This window comes from Podarcis gaigeae (genome assembly GCF_964106915.1).
Source record: "Podarcis gaigeae genome assembly, chromosome: 6".
In the NCBI taxonomy this organism is placed as follows: Eukaryota; Metazoa; Chordata; class Lepidosauria; order Squamata; family Lacertidae; genus Podarcis; species Podarcis gaigeae.
In genome coordinates this window covers 48,794,329-48,810,214 of record NC_139682.1, presented here as the reverse complement: position 1 = coordinate 48,810,214, position 15,886 = coordinate 48,794,329, and the positions used below count along the sequence as shown (strand labels likewise).

Below are 15,886 nucleotides of genomic sequence, written 5' to 3'. Positions count from 1 at the left end.
TCACAATTCTTCCTTTTGTCAGCTCTCTGCCTGTCCCCTTTCCCTCTCTGTTGACACCTTCGTCTACCTTCTCTTTACCTAATCACACAGTGGAGTCCTCTCTTTCTCTCACCATATTCTACTGTCTTTCACCAGCTTTTATTGCTTTTCTTATAGGCATTCAAAGCCATTCCATCACGCTCCTATGACCCAATAAGAATTAGCTAAAATCATCTCTCCACCTCTTCTTCACACACGTAAATCTACTTCTGATGCACATGGAAAGTTTAGCACATATTTCTTCATGTGTAGCTCACAAGAACATTAAAAAAAATAAAAGTGCTGGTGTGAGGCTGGGAGAAATGGGCATATGACCTGAGAAGGGAGAAGGGTACATATGAAACAGGATGAAGGTGAATGGCAACAGGGCCACTTGAGGCATTAGGAACTTGACAACTGAACAGAGAGACCTCTAAATAGATCCCTTCTCTCTGCCCAGCAAGGAACTTTTCCCTTCACCCAGTGTGGTGTAGTGGTTAAGAGCGGTAGTCTCGTAATCCTGGGGAACCAGGTTCGCGTCTCCGCTCCTCCACATGCAGCTGCTGGGTGACCTTGGGCTAGTCACACTTCCTTGAAGTCTCTCAGCCCCACTCACCTCACAGAGTGTTTGTTGTGGGGGAGGAAGGGAAAGGAGAATGTTAGCCGCTTTGAGACTCCTTAAAGGGAGTGAAAGGCGGGATATCAAATCCAAACTCTTCTTCTTCTTCTTCTATTGCAGGTTGCTGGGAGTATTGTTGGCATAAACATGTGTTCTGGCTCCCTCCAATTCTTACCACCTTCAACCACCAGATTCCTGCCATCCATCACTGGTAGGGTCCAGAGGATGCCATCATGGCAGCAAATGGGCAACCAAGCTCTCCCACTGTACTGACACTTCTGCATTCCAGCATCCTTCCATTCCTGGAGGAGTCCAGAAGGCCACAGAAACAGGCTAGATAGTAAACCAAGAACCTCTGCTGCATACAGAGGTAGAGCCAGGGCCAGCCCATCCATGAGACAAGGTGGGATGACCACCTTAGGCAGCAAGATCCACAGGGGCAGCAGATCCCGCCTCCAAGGAATGCATCGCCTGCTGTTGCTGCCATTGCCATGTGCTCCTTGCATGCCAGATCTGCTGCCTCCTCAGCAGCCCCCCTCCATGCCACCTCTACAGTGACTTGGAGGAGCTACTGGTCTCCTCTTAGGTTCTGCATTCACTCAACATGATTCAGACCTAACATGGGACTGAACTTTCAACTTAATGCGTTTTAACAATTGGGTAGCAAGAAAAACAAGGAAACTTGGACCTAATCTAAATTCCAGCAAAACAGATGAATCACTTTTATTTGGGTGTGATCATTAATGGTGCAACATCAGGAAGGTGATATAGCTTTCACAATCACTCGTTTCTTCAGAAGAAGTTTTGCAAAAGCAACAGCTGTGAGGATGAAGACAGCAAATAGGTGTGATTTCCTTTATGCTGGAGAAATTTGTAATTTCCAACTCAAAGCTCAGAGCTGCAGTTCAACTGCCCCAGAAATAAGGAAAGGCAGGTTGACTCTTTAATAAGCTTGGTTATTTTATCCTTAACAGTTGTTTTTATCCTCCAGTCGTCCTTGGAGAATTGTTAAGGTGTTAAGGTAAGCAGCCTGTTTTTTCCAGGAGGCCCCCCCCCGATCACTTCCTAAAAATAGGTGATACATTGGCTACTTTCCAGGTTTGTTTCCAATCTATTCTCCATTTGGACAAGACTTAATTTCTTTTAAAGAAGCCTTCTTGCCTATACTAGCTTCTTCGACATTGCTCATTAACTATGCTGGTATCCTTTGGGCTTTCATGGTATCTTTCCTGATCTGTACTATACAGTCAGTGGATGGTGAAGCAACCTAAAAATTCCTTGATCAAGAAACTCCCCAATGTCCAAGCAAGTTGAAAAGGCTGTCAAGTTTGGCCCTTGAATCAGATGTCTCATCTGGTCAGAACGTGAAATTGTGAAAGGAGGCAGTGAAAACAGATGTTGCTCCAGAGAAACCACTAGCTGGTGAGGGGGCACAGTCCTTTCACTGCCACACAGTTTAGGACAATATGTGATTATCAATAAGGGCAGGCATGGAGAACTTTTGACCCTACAATTTCCATCATTCCTGAACTCCGGCCATGCAGGTTGGGGCTGAACTGCAGCTCAACAACATTCGGGGGCCCACAGGTTCCCTGTCCCTGCAGGAGGAGTGCTTGTATCCGTGACAACTCTCCAGTTCTCTGTGTGGTATTAGTGTACAGTACTCGCTGTGTATTATTTATAGGGCATAAAAAAGAAATAAATGAGTAAAAATACTGTTAATGTACATTGGTGGCTTTTTACTCTCTCTTTCTCTCCATAACTTAAACTTGACTGATCCTGAGACTGGGCCTTTTGCCCTTGCCTTTTCCCTCCCCATTGACTTCAGAAATGGCACCTCAGCTTCACTCACATTAGCTATAGGGTATAGTACAGAAATCACATCCAAAAGCTTAGCCATGGAACAGTTTATTAATTTGAAATACATAATTTTCAGATCATATATGCCACAACAATGCTACCACCTGCATCTTCTTTAAAGGCATCTGATGAACATAATTTTAATAGGATACCGAGTGATAGTATTTGTTCAAATACATTGCTATGAAGTTACGATGACGTTGGCATTAGTTGATTAAATGAGCAGCTACAGCACTTGCATAGTTTAAATGCAGAATTTTTTTTACACTGCCTTTGCCAGTCCAACTTGGTTGTTCCCCCTGTCAAATATACTGTAGTATTCTCTGAGGAACATATCTCCTAGTATCAAGTGATCATAATCTTTGCTGCCAGAGCTAAAACCACTCTTGCAATGGTCATCATCCTAGAAAGAAAGGAAAGGAAAGAATATCCTTAAGATGTGGGTTATTCGACATCCATATCAACCAAGAAATTAATCAAGGTAAAAATGCACAAGGAAGGGTTGCCATATTTTAAACCCTAGCATAAGGTAACATTCCAACATAAAGAAGGCGAAGGAAGGATTTTTCCTGGAAGAAAAGTCTAAAAAGGAAATAAATATTGTAGATGTAACACTAGGACAATAGTAATGGTGCACAATATTGTAAATCGTGTATTCATTCTATAATAATTAGCATAATACCTTAATAATGAGCAACCAAATTGTACAAGTCAGCAAACTATTTTAAAATTATAGGCAGTCTCCACAATTCAAAATGTTTTTTGCTCTGCTCTGTTGGAAGAAATAATTGCATTGAAATGCCATCTTATCCCTGGAATTATGCTGGCTTAATTATTATAGAATCAGTTCCAGACAAGGAATCTTTGCCAAGCCTACTTGGAAATGTTGGAGGTTTAAACTGTGAACTTCTATTTGCAAAGCAAATCCTCTACTACTGAGCTATGGCCTCTCCCTATGGAGTCAGTGGAGATCACAAGAGACTTATTTTCCATCTCCTCCTCGCTCCACCTCTACTGCTAGCTATAAAGGATAGGATCACTGTGTCCCTCTGCCAATAGAAGCCCTTCTTCAGGGCTACATGTGGAACATTAGGATGCTGCTGATAATGAGATTTAGAAACTCTCTAGATTGTGTCATCACTACAAAGAGGAAACGAGGGGAGAAAGAACATTATTTGCTTCAAAATTCTTCCGTATCTGCAACTGCCAAGCAAACACATCTGAGAGCTGCATACAGTATATATGTTGCTATATGTGATGGAAGGTTTAAGTCCTTCTCGGGGTCATCAGGCACCCATGTTATACAACATATCAGAGGCAACCTTCCTGGGTTGGGAATCATCTGTAGTCAGAGATACTATACTAAACTGTCATAAAACTATGTTGGTGGGGAATTTGAATTGGCCTTTATTTCTATAAGACTTGCAAGTTTGGATCCAGTTCTTCTGACCGTCTCAGGATATCTAATAAGCTTTCTGCCCCAAAATGTATTCCTCCCCCCCGTCTTTAGCCCATGTGTTCATAAATATTTTGCACTTCTAATCTGCCCTAAACTGTTTGAACCTGCATTATTATGGCAAGTAGATAGTATTCCAGTTCTATCATATACCTTATGAGTATAGGCTTGTGGAGTCAAAGGATATTGAATTCCATTGATTACAAAAACAACATCTGGCATATTGTGGAGGTTTCTGCAGTTGAACGAATGCTGAAAGAGATAAGGAAGAGTTGAGTTTTTGCATTATTCTGATCATGAAGGAACTGAACCAGCAAACCTCAAGTTTGCTTGAGAAATGTCATGGATTTGTCCCTGAGCCAATCTCAGGAAAGCAAACATAGCGCTTTAAGTGAGAACTTAATAACCATCTAGTGTAAGTTACAGATAGGTAGCCGTGTTGGTCTGCCATAGTCAAAACAACAAAAAAAGAATATCCTTAAGATGTATCTTAAGAAGTGTGCATGCACACGAAAGCTCATACCAAGAACTAACTTAGTTGGTCTTTAAGGTGCTACTGGAAGGAATTTTTTTTGTTTCATCTAGTGTAGCTCACAGGTTTGAACAGCACACTGTAGAACACTGTAGCACAGAAGCACGCCATCTAGCTGAATATTACAAATAAATCACCTCAACACTTCACATCTAAACCTCACAGTCTAAAGCAATGGAGATGATGCAATCCATTTTTAAAGTCCGGTATGAGCCCAAATTCCCCAATCTAAAATGGGTGCTGATGGCAGGCTGATGTACTGAATCTGTTTTGAGAGATGTTGTCTGGAGGAAATAAAGCCAATGTATTTTGCAGACAGACTACAGTATGAAATAACAGCAGTGCTCTCTATCGCCCCCTTCCTTTACTGGTTGTCACAGCTTATTTTCTTTTCCTGCCATTTCCATTGTTGTAGCTTGGGTGCTCATGCACATTTGCATCCATGTGCAGTAGGTATCATGAAGAACCATGAAGCCTGACACTGAGGTGCCAGCAGCTGTAGTCCAGGAGGCAGGGGCACTGACTTGGGCCCCAGATTATGGGTGCCCAATGGCACCCGTGATGTAATGTGATGTTTTGACATTTTGATGTCATGTTACATTGCACACACTACAGCAGTCCCTGGAAGGCCTCCAATGCAATCTCCGGGGTCATGTCTGAGGTCTCTCAAAGCCTCCAATGTGACTTCTGGTTTCTCCTGAAAGTGCTTCGGGAGGTCCTGCAAGACCTTGGATGTGACTTCCGGGGCCTTGCGAAGCACCCTAAATCACATCGGAGGCTCCGCAGTGTGGGTGCCAAATACCCACCATTTTTTGTGTGGTGCCTGGGCCCCCATGGGCCCCCTGGAGTTGGTACCAGTGCCAGGAGGTATCCAAAGTCAAGTCTAATCCTCACCACCTTCAGTTGTGTGCCTCTGAAACCTGAGCTCCGGCTAACAATTAGAGTATGGAGTGTGGACACTAGAGTGATAAGGATGAAACACACCCTCTATCTGTCCATGTATGGGACTTGGACGTAGAAGAATGGTTTTCAGCAGAACTAATACCTGCTGAAAGTTCCTTCTCTGCACAACTATTAAAGGTGCAAGAGTTTTGTTGTGTTTTGCATCTGGCCACCTTTCATGTACTGTATAGTGGATTCTTTTCAGAACCCTGCATATAGGAAAGGATAGCTAGATAGCCCAAAGCACATACAACAGTACAATAAACCCATGGGACATTCTCAGGTTATGTCATATAAAAATGCCAAGGTCACATATGAAATCACCATCAGTCAGAGAGAAGCTTCCATGGATCATACTCTCATTGCATCAGGATCTTCCAAGAGTCAATCAGCCTATTGAAAAAAGGCCATCACTTCATTTAATTGTGTGGATTTAGCATTAAGTCCACTGGAAGTGTTTATTTCACTGGACGTCACCCTCCCAGATTGTTTTCTTTCCCTGCCATTTCCATGGTCATAGTTTGTATGCTCATGTACATTTGCATGCATGTGCAGTATCATGAAGAATTATGAAGCCTGGCACTGAGGTTTCAGCTGTTGCAGTCCAGGCGATATCCTAGGTCAAGCCTAATCCTCACCACCTTCGGTTGTGTGCCTCTGAAACTTGAGCTCTAGCTAACAATTAGAGTATGGAGTGTGGACACTGGAGTGAAAAGGATGGTACTGGGCCTCTTTCAGCTACAGTATGAAGACAACCAGCAAAAGTCAATCTTACTTTTGTAACTCCAATGGCTTGTTGGATTTGGCTAATTTCAGATGCTGGGCCGAGCAAGAAGGACGTCCCCGTGTCAAGAAGTGCTTCACAGCCATCTCTGCAGGCAATTGCCTGACCATACACTAGAATGCTGAGAAATTGGACATCATTAGATTCTTTAGATTCTGACATGAAACATAAAAATCCCACATTGTATAGAACAGCTCTCCAGGATTTCAGAGAGGGAGTTCTCATAGCACGGCCTGGAAATATCAGCTATGAAACCTAGGTGGAATAAAAAATGCTATTTTTTAAAAAAAGTTTTTAAAAATACATTGAATTTACCGTACGGCTCACCATCAACATCTAGCGTCACATTGTATATTTCACTTAAAACACACTTAAAACGTTTTCTTTGCAGCTGTATAGCTATGTCCCTGGAGGCTTCTGCTTGCAAAGCAAATGATCCTCAGCTGAGGTAGGGCCCTTCCCCAAACATGGGTTGGTTTTTTAAATGGAGACTGGGATGTGATAAGTACTTTCAGGTAGCTGCACTGGAAATAGTACAAGGCATAAAACAAAACTCACGAACTACAGATTGTAAAGTGCTCAGAGCAAGGACCTGCCCTCATATGCTCTGTAAATGCCATTTATAAGAACAGTCCTATATAAGTCATTCTAACAACGGACAACTAGAAAACACAAAGTAAGTTGCACATTCGTATTTACATTTTATTGCCCTCCTTCTCTTCCTGTTTAGCTAACTAGTAGCCATTAAATTTATTCAGACAAACTTTTCCGTTTTATTGTACCCAGTCAATATGTTAAGATTAACAATAATGTTGCTAATACTATTAATAAGAATAATTCCTGCTTACCTGTCCACTTCAATCTTAAATTTCCTATATGTGGCAGGAATCCAGTTAATAGGACCAGTGAAATAAGATTGATCAATTCCACCAAAAATGATCATGCTCCCATCTGTTTTTCTGAAACATAGATATATATGATGTTGTGAAGTCATTCGTTCAGAATAAGCTGGACTGCATATTTAAAAAGTGTATGTGTCAGAGCTGCCTCTAGGTCCCAGCTCACAGAGGACCAACGCCCGGTTGATATAATGTACAAAAGTCTTCATTGAAGTTTAGTTTCCATTTCAAACCCCAGAGCGTGCAGCCCTACGTCTTGACTCTAGATCGGCGAAGTCCCCTCTGAGTCACTATCCCTTCCGCACCAGTTTAAGATCCTAGCCCGGCTCCACCTCCTGCGCTGTTCCTTCCTCCTCTGGGTCCTTCTGCCCCCTGGGGTTTCCTCCTTCCTGGACTCTTCTGACGCTGACCCCCCTGAGTCTTGCCCCTCCTTCCGGCGGGCTTTAGGACCTGGCTCCCTATCCGGGCTACCTGCTGTGCCGCTCGCCTGTACATTTGAACTTGGCGCGCGCGCCCAGCCTGTGACTTTCCTCTTGACCGTTTCCCTGCTCTCCCATGGAGGCATGGTCAATCCTGACTCATCTCCTCTCTCTGGTGGTGAGAACACTGGTCCCGATGCCTGGGACTCCTCCCCCCCACTGCGCTCTGGTGGGGAAGCTGGTCCTGATTTCCAACTGCTGCTCAGGGAGTCCCCGCTGGCCCCTTCCTTCTGGGGTTTCCCCCTTGGCACCTCCCTTGCCCTGGCCATCGGCGCTCCTTTCTGTGAATCTTCCGATTCGCTGGAGAGACTCGTGGAATCTCTCTGACCACTGTCACTGCCTACACCCTCCTCGGATTCCTCCTCACTCTCCATTTGCTCCATGTCCTGTGTCTCTGCTCCTGAACCCCTGACAGTATGTATCATGTTCTTGTATCTCTGTCCAAATTAGACAAAAAGAGAGAGAGAAAGAAACTTTTGCAGTGCACCAGTATCAACTGGTGAACACTCAACAATGAAGGCTTTAAGATTTTGAAAGGTGAATGCTGTTAATGTTCTATATATCACCATGCTTCCTATTCAGCTCTGTATATCACACACTGACTTCCCCCTTCATAATCTTCATAAGTTTTGTTCTTCTAATTGATTTTCATTGTGATTTTAAGCAAGCCATTGGGGCAGTGGAGGCCATTCTGCGGAAATGGCTTCTACTCCACCAACCTCAGTCTACTTCCAGCCAGCCTCAGCTGCCTGCCTGCCTGCCTGCACCCAGTCCAGGGAGTGTCACTGTCTGTCAGTTTCCTCCTCCTTAGTCTGTCTAATTGCTACCCTTATATCCTCAGTTGGTTGGAGAATGCGGACAAAATCAGCTGGCTTCATTTGTGGCTGGCTCTGCTTCCACCTACTGCTTTCCTTCCTGTCTTCTGCCCTACAAAGGCTTGCTACCTCCCTTTCAAAAAACCATTAAGGTTGCAGTGCCAGGCACTGTAGCACTGACTTCTGAGCTGACATGTACAGGATGGGCTGCATATTAGCCACCCGATGGGAGGGAGGAATTTATCCCTTCAGTTCTTGATCTACCCCCAAAATAGTCAGGTGAAATGGTCTTTGTGATACTATCCTCCAGTTATTCTGCATGGGGTAGGATAGTGAATTGGAGCAAAAACTCCAAATCTCTAAAGTGTTTTTTGGGGGGAGGTTTCAAGTTTGTACAGTATTAAATTAAAATGAAAAGGGAAGATAGCTACATGGATGGAATACAATATATTTTTTTAATTCCGTATTTCCATGCATTAAATAATAGTAAAAGAAGCAGGGGGGTTGACCTCTTCACTCTCTGCCTCACATCTGTCCACCTCCCTCTCTTCCCACATTAAGACTTAGCTCACCTGAGCTTGGCCCCTGCTCTGCTCTGCTCTCAAGGCACAACAAGCAAGATGGTGCAGTCGACTGCTGGGTACTAGAAAACTGGAGGGATCTTTTCTTCATCATCATCAAGTAGCCTTGACTACAATAGCGTATTCATCCCTGGAGGGGCTCAGCATTCTAACCAAATTGGGGATTGAGGTTCCAGTCCCCTCTACCCATCAACCTCTGTGCAAACAAAGCACAGTGGCAGACAGCCTGTTCTACAAGATTCAGCAGGCAAAGCATTAGCCAACCTGTAAAGTAATCTCAGGTGCAGTTTCCTTCCATGAGTCCTCCATCAACATGCAACAAATCTTCTTAGCAGTAAAGCAAAATAGTGTTTACCCGCTGAGATAAACAGAAAATTCTTCTTTCTCAAGCAAGCCTTTCTTCATCAGGTTCTCAAAGAATGAACTTTTTTTCCAAGGGTTTAAGCCGAGGATCCCATCATATTTAGTTCTGGAAAATGGGTCTTCTGACTCACTGGTACTCAAGCCGAATTCCATATCGGAAATGGTAAGATCAGATATCTAGGAGAAAAACACAGTCTTCCCTTACTTCTGTATCACGTTGTAAAGTACAGAGCAGGCTTCTTTAAGCATTGCGTTCAGGCTACAATCCTGTGCATGTTAACATGAAAGGAAACCTCATTTGACCTTTCAGACAATAATATTCAAACATGTATAGTGGCAGGTAATAAAATATTGGGGGTGGCAGGTAAGTCCCATCCTGCATAATTGATCACAAGACACAGTCCATGCACACCATTTGAATGGCAAAGCCCATTAACTTTGAGGGGCGGCCCCCGTCATATAATATTTGGGGGATGAAGGGACCATGGCCCATAAGAATTGGCTCCTATGGATAGTGGGCAAGAGCAAATTAGGTCCTTGTTTTAAACCTGTTTATTCAGAGGTTGGTCTCATCAATTTCATTGATATTTACTTCAGGATTGCATAACCTTAGTACTGCAGCTTTAATTTGTACTATTTTGATTGTAACAACGACAATTTAAAATCAACTTCTTGATTACCACATATTGTGTTCTGAATTCCCTGGGAAGCAGCCATCAATGTAAATATACTGTACATAAATATTTCCACAGAATATAAAGGACTGATTCAGTTTTTACTGCTTTAAATTTTCCAGGATTCAAAAACATTGAGAAGTATCGACCTTGGAAATGCACAGAAGAGTCAATATTTTTATAAGCTTGTATTCTCAACTTGTCCTGTATCTATAAAATACTATTAGTTTACCTTGATTGTATCAAGTCCAAAGATCCCTTCCATGCTTCCTTTCCCATACTTAATGGAGAATGGCTGTCCTGTTCCTTGGAAGGTAGAAGACTTACTTGGGTCAAATCTATGGTGTGTTTCTAAAGGTAAAAAGGAATCAGAAATTAATTAATACAAAAACAGCTTTTAATCAGTGATCAATAGCAGAAACAAACTGAAGGTATACATTTTCTGAAGAGAATAATTGTAATAAAAGGACATTGGAAAACACTAGGGAAACATTTAGATAACAGGAGCTGGGATGTATTATTTTTTTTACTAATCTCACCGAACACATTTTTTTTACTAATCTCGCTGAAGAATTGATGCTTTTGAATTATGGTGCTGGAGGAGACTCTTGAGAGTCCCATGGACTGCAAGAAGATCAAATCTATCCATTCTGAAGGAAATCAGCCCTGGGTGCTCACTGGAAGGACAGATCCTGAGGCTGAGGCTCCAATACTTTGGCCACCTCATGAGAAGAGAAGACTCCCTGGGAAATATCCTGATGCTGGGAAAGATGGAGAAGGGGATTACAGAGGACGAGATAGTTGGACAGTGTTCTCAAAGCTACCAACATGAGTTTGACCAAACTACGGGAGGCAGTGGAAGACAGGAGTGCCTGGTGTACTCTGGTCCATGGGGTCACGAAGAGTCAGACACGACTAAACAACTAAACAACAAAAGACTGTCCCCGGGACAGGTGAGGCTGCTAATCCCTTATTTTCGAGGCTGCTGATCCCTTATTTTCAAATCTGAAAGTTGACAGCTATGTACAAGGTGGGGACTCAGATTGAGCACCTTGTAGCTGAGAATGGCAGGCTCATGCTGCTCTCTCTGTATTAATTGTAAATTACTGTAAATCTTCCAAGAAACTCATTACTTCTTTTTGGAGCTTTTTTGCCTGCCTGAGAGCATTACACCTGATCACTAAAAACTGAGATCTCTCTCTCCAGCAGTGGAGTGTCCTGTTTTGCCACTTGAAGCATAATGGGATGTGCCCCCACTCTACTACCCTGCCTCCCTCCCACCCCTTCCCCACTGCCACCCTTACTTGGGCTGTGTGGGGACACTGATGACACATCAGGTAAATGGGTATGGGATTGCAAGCCCACATTCAATTCCACACATATTTATTTAGACGTTGGCCTCACTGAGTTCAATCAACCCTAAAAGGTAGAGGTAAAGGTACCCCTGACCAACAGGTCCAGTCGTGACCGACTCTGGGGTTGCGCGCTCATCTCGCTCAAGAGGCCAGGAGCTGGCGCTTGTCCGAAGACAGCGTCCGGGTCACGTGGCCTGCGTGACTAAGCCACAGCTGGCGAGCCAGCACCAGCACAGCACACGGAAACGCCGTTTACCTTCCTGCTGGAGAGTGGTCCCTATTTATCTGCTCACACTTTGAGGTGCTTTCGAGCTGCTAGGTGGGCAGGAGCTGGGACCGAACAACGGGAGCTCACCCTGTAGTGGGGATTCGAACCAACGACCTTTCGATCAGCAAGTCCTAGGCTCTGTGGTTTAACCCACAGCGCCACCCGCATCTCTCAATCAACCCTACTCATATGTAAATAGAATTATGACCTGAGTCTGCAATGCTGGATTGTGAAATAATGAATCCATTCCTTTACACAACTTCATAGGCCCTCCCAGGTCATATTTAATATCAGAGTGACATGCTTGAAGACTTTTTTATAGTCAGTTACTTACGGCATGCTTGACTACTGCAATAGACAGAGGGTACCCAGAGAGTGGATGATCCAGTGTCAAACACAACAGTGAACTTCTGTGGTGGGGTTCCAATGTAGATTGTTCCATAGTATTCAGTCTGTTAATTCATAAAACAAACACAATTTGCAAAACGTTCCTTCTTTTTAGGCTTTTGAACATTTTACTTCCTCACAGATATGCAAGGTAATCACTTTAAATCTAAGTGCTACATTTAAAAAAAAAAGTTAGAAAAGAGAAATTTATTTCCTGTCAAAAGTGGGATAATATGAAAAGGGAATTGTTCAAATAAACAAATAATAAACGACATAATATAAAAGCAGTATGTGCTTTAATATAACTCACGAACAGAAGAAATACAGCAGAACTGACATTTTCCCCACTTCAAAATAACTTCTGTGCATAACAAATAAGTGCTATTGTAAAAACTTGCAGTTTCTAAATATATATATAATAGCAGATTTTTAAAAAAGAATAGATTGAGACAATTTGGGATATGCAGGGAAAGATGAAAACAGTTTTAAGGAACTACAGAAAAAGGGGGAGGAAAGTCAAGATTCAAAGTGTCAGAATTACTATTGATTGATTTGTGAAATGTTTTCCTTTTTGTTATAATTGAAAATTATAAATATTTTTTTAAAAAACACGTAAGTACCATTTATTGCCATAGAAGAGCTCTCACAATGTTCACCACAAAAAACAAGCTAAAGTACTATTTTTCTGGCCTACACAACACCCTGGCTTCATCATTTTCCTGCTCTGCCCTTTAATAAGATGCCTAGATGCAAAAAAGAACACGGTTCTCATACCTTGAATAGTTGTAATAAAGGGGCGCTCAGTATCTGTGAACTTGAATGAAAAGCCACAATCTGCTGAAATTCCCTCTTCTACACAACTATTAAAGGTGCAAGAACCCTGTTCTCTACTGTATCTGGCTACGCTAGGTGTCAATGGGATTTCAATGTAATTAACTTTGGCTGGATCATAACTCCTCTATGGGAGTTATCCGGCAAAAGTTAGTTGCAACTTCTTATGTTGAAAACAACAGGGCTTTGTGATAGTCATGACTAAGTCTCATTGTGTGATTGAGGTGGCTGTGTTTTGCTGAATTGCATCTAACATAGTATGTTGATAACCTCTGGGTGTCAGGAGAAATATGAAGAAGTATCTCAACTGACCATCATGAAAACTTTGAGGAAATGTTGTTCAGCAGCACAGCAAATTGATAAGAGCAAAACTCTTTTGAACTCACCTCAAAAGAGTTCAGAAGTGGTTCTTCAGCCACCTGGGCAGCATTAGAAATATCTGAGTTGTATTTTGTACCAATGTCATAACGGTATTTCTGAAGAAGATTTTCCAGCAGATTTTTCTCCTTGAGTGTGTCTCTTACTTTTGTCCCTCTCTGCAAGGGAATCCTGGAACATAAGAAACAAAATTACTAGGTTTGGATTTTCTGTCTCCCTAAAATTTGCTATTTTGCAACCTGTCTTTCCACTCCATAGCTACAAACATAATAATAGGCTTAATATAACCATCCCATCAAAATTATAGCTAGGTAATCTTGCGCTCCTGTCCAGATTGTGCCCCTTAGCCACTGACAAATTAGCTCTTCTTTCCACCTCTCCTCCATCCCCCCTTCAATTCACCCTCTATTTAAAACCTTTTCTAATGAGGCAATAATCAATATTTTAAAAGACATATTTATGGACATATTTTAGCCAATTTTGTACCCCCCCTAGCCTGCGTCCCTGGTGGGGGCCCACCTTGCCACCCCCTAGTTACAGCCCTGCACACCTTCCAAACTCTCTTAACTACTAGATCTAAGCTATTCCAAAAATTTGGTACTTAGGAAATTGAAGTGAAAGTCCGCACTCACTCAATACAGTCAAAGTCTTTTTTTAGGATCAAGAAATAGTAACATAGCCTATAATCTTGCACACATTCATTCATGCATCTTTTCCATAGAAAAGATCATGGGATCATGGGTGGGATTTGAACAGCTTTTATGCAGGGGAAAGAAGCCTGTGGATCTCCAGAGGTTGTTAAGCTCCATGTCCCATCAGCCCCAACCAGCACGGCAAATAGAATCCTAGTTCCTGCTGTAATGCATGACAGGGATGATAATCTCCTTTATCTCTCAATTAATTTAAGGAAGATAGCTGAAAGAAAAAAACAACTGTAGGTGTGTAGGGTGTTTAATATTTGACTGACATAAAATGAATTCTTTGCAGCCCATTTTTAAAGACTCCTTTTGTTTCTATTAGTGTCAGCAGCACTTCAAAGTGTGCTATTGGGTCCTCAATTGCTGATTACAAAGAACAGTTTGACAATTCCACTTTCTCCTGTCACTTCGGACATGCTGTGGTGAGCTTCAGGTGCTGAGTATCATCCTGTTACTACGCTACTTAAGGCAGGGGATAAAAAAAGGACATACACAAATGCCCCAAAATATTGTTCCATCTCAAATTAGACGTAGCCATGCTTTTTTCAGTGAGTCTATGTGCTTCTGTGGGTTAAAGCCTCAGCGCCTAGGACTTGCCGATCGAAAGGTCGGCGGTTCGAATCCCTGCGGCGTGGTGCGCTCCCGCTGCTCGGTCCCAGCGCCTGCCAACCTAGCAGTTCGAAAGCACCTCCGGGTGCAAGTAGATAAATAGGGACCGCTTACCAGCGGGAAGGTAAACGGCGTTTCCGTGTGCGGCTCTGGCTCGCCAGATGCAGCTTTGTCACACTGGCCACGTGACCCGGAAGTGTCTCCGGACAGCGCTGGCCCCTGGCCTCTTGAGTGAGATGGGCGCACAACCCCAGAGTCTGTCAAGACTGGCCCGTACGGGCAGGGGTACCTTTACCTTTACCTTTATGTGCTTCTACCCTTGTAACTGTGGCCAGAGGACCATTTTGCATTTATTAATCTCCTCTCAGCTGTGTGTATGTGTTATATATATATATATATATATATATATATATATATATATATATATCTGAATAATTATATAATATTTGAAGTTATAATTCACACTCTATCCTCTTCATTAGTTAATCAGAAAGTGTAGCTGTCAGATGAGTAAATATCAGCAACAAAACAATAACTTACTTAACGAGACATTCGGAGAGAGCAACAATGGTGAAGAGAACTGCAAGGTACTTCATCCTGCTTGTCCAGTGGGGGCTGCTCTAGTTTTTCTGGTTTTTCTAGGGGGAAACTCTGTTATTTTATAGCTGCTTGAGAAGTGCCCACCGTCATCTAAAGATCATATTTCATCACAGAAAGTCCAGCCCATACTTGGAAATGAGAAGTAATCAGTCACCTTGCTTTGTAAACACAATGAAATCATACCTAAGAGGAAGTCATGTATTCAGCATTTAATAGGGTAAATATCTCACTCGCTGGATTGTCACCTTGTCGGGGGTGAGTGGGCTTGCACGTTCCTATCACCCTTGTGAGCAAAGCCATCAGGAGTCGCGTACTCCCAGCAGAGTCACCCAAGACGATAAGGTCAAAGGGGAGGATCTAAACAAAGAATGATCCAAGAAGTCCTCAGAAGCTGAACAGGTGGAAGATAACAAGGTATGTTACAATGGCTGTGAAGGTGGATGAAGGCTGCAGCAGATAAGAATCTACCGGTCGTTGTGGTACTCATGCCATCGAAATAGAGCCTTACTGCGAAGACTGAGTGTTGGTCAGCATGCACTGATCTACATACATAAAACAAATTGATGCACAGGCTTCTTCCAAAACCCCATCCCAAACCCAAACCCCCAAAGTCCCATGGCCATCGGCAAATGGTAACGGGGGAAGGACCGTGAAATCTGGAATATATATATCAGAATATGCACTGCTTGCAAATGAAGCACTGTGACACTCCAGAAATTTTTCATGTGCAAACATAAT

At 42.8% G+C, this 15,886-nt stretch overlaps 1 protein-coding gene across 1 annotated transcript; it reads right to left on the bottom strand.

Moving 5' to 3' along the window:
- Positions 1-2,529: 2,529 nt before the first annotated feature.
- Positions 2,530-15,222, bottom strand: LOC310847416 (embryonic pepsinogen-like). The gene is made up of 9 exons (XM_083745226.1): positions 15,089-15,222; positions 13,250-13,412; positions 11,980-12,097; positions 10,255-10,373; positions 9,341-9,525; positions 7,060-7,170; positions 6,203-6,332; positions 4,107-4,205; positions 2,530-2,900 (listed from the first exon to the last, which is right to left on the bottom strand). The coding sequence occupies exons 1-9, from the start codon at positions 15,142-15,144 to the stop codon at positions 2,760-2,762; spliced, it is 1,122 nt and encodes a 373-aa protein (XP_083601352.1). The 5' UTR covers positions 15,145-15,222; the 3' UTR covers positions 2,530-2,759.
- Positions 15,223-15,886: the final 664 nt, after the last annotated feature.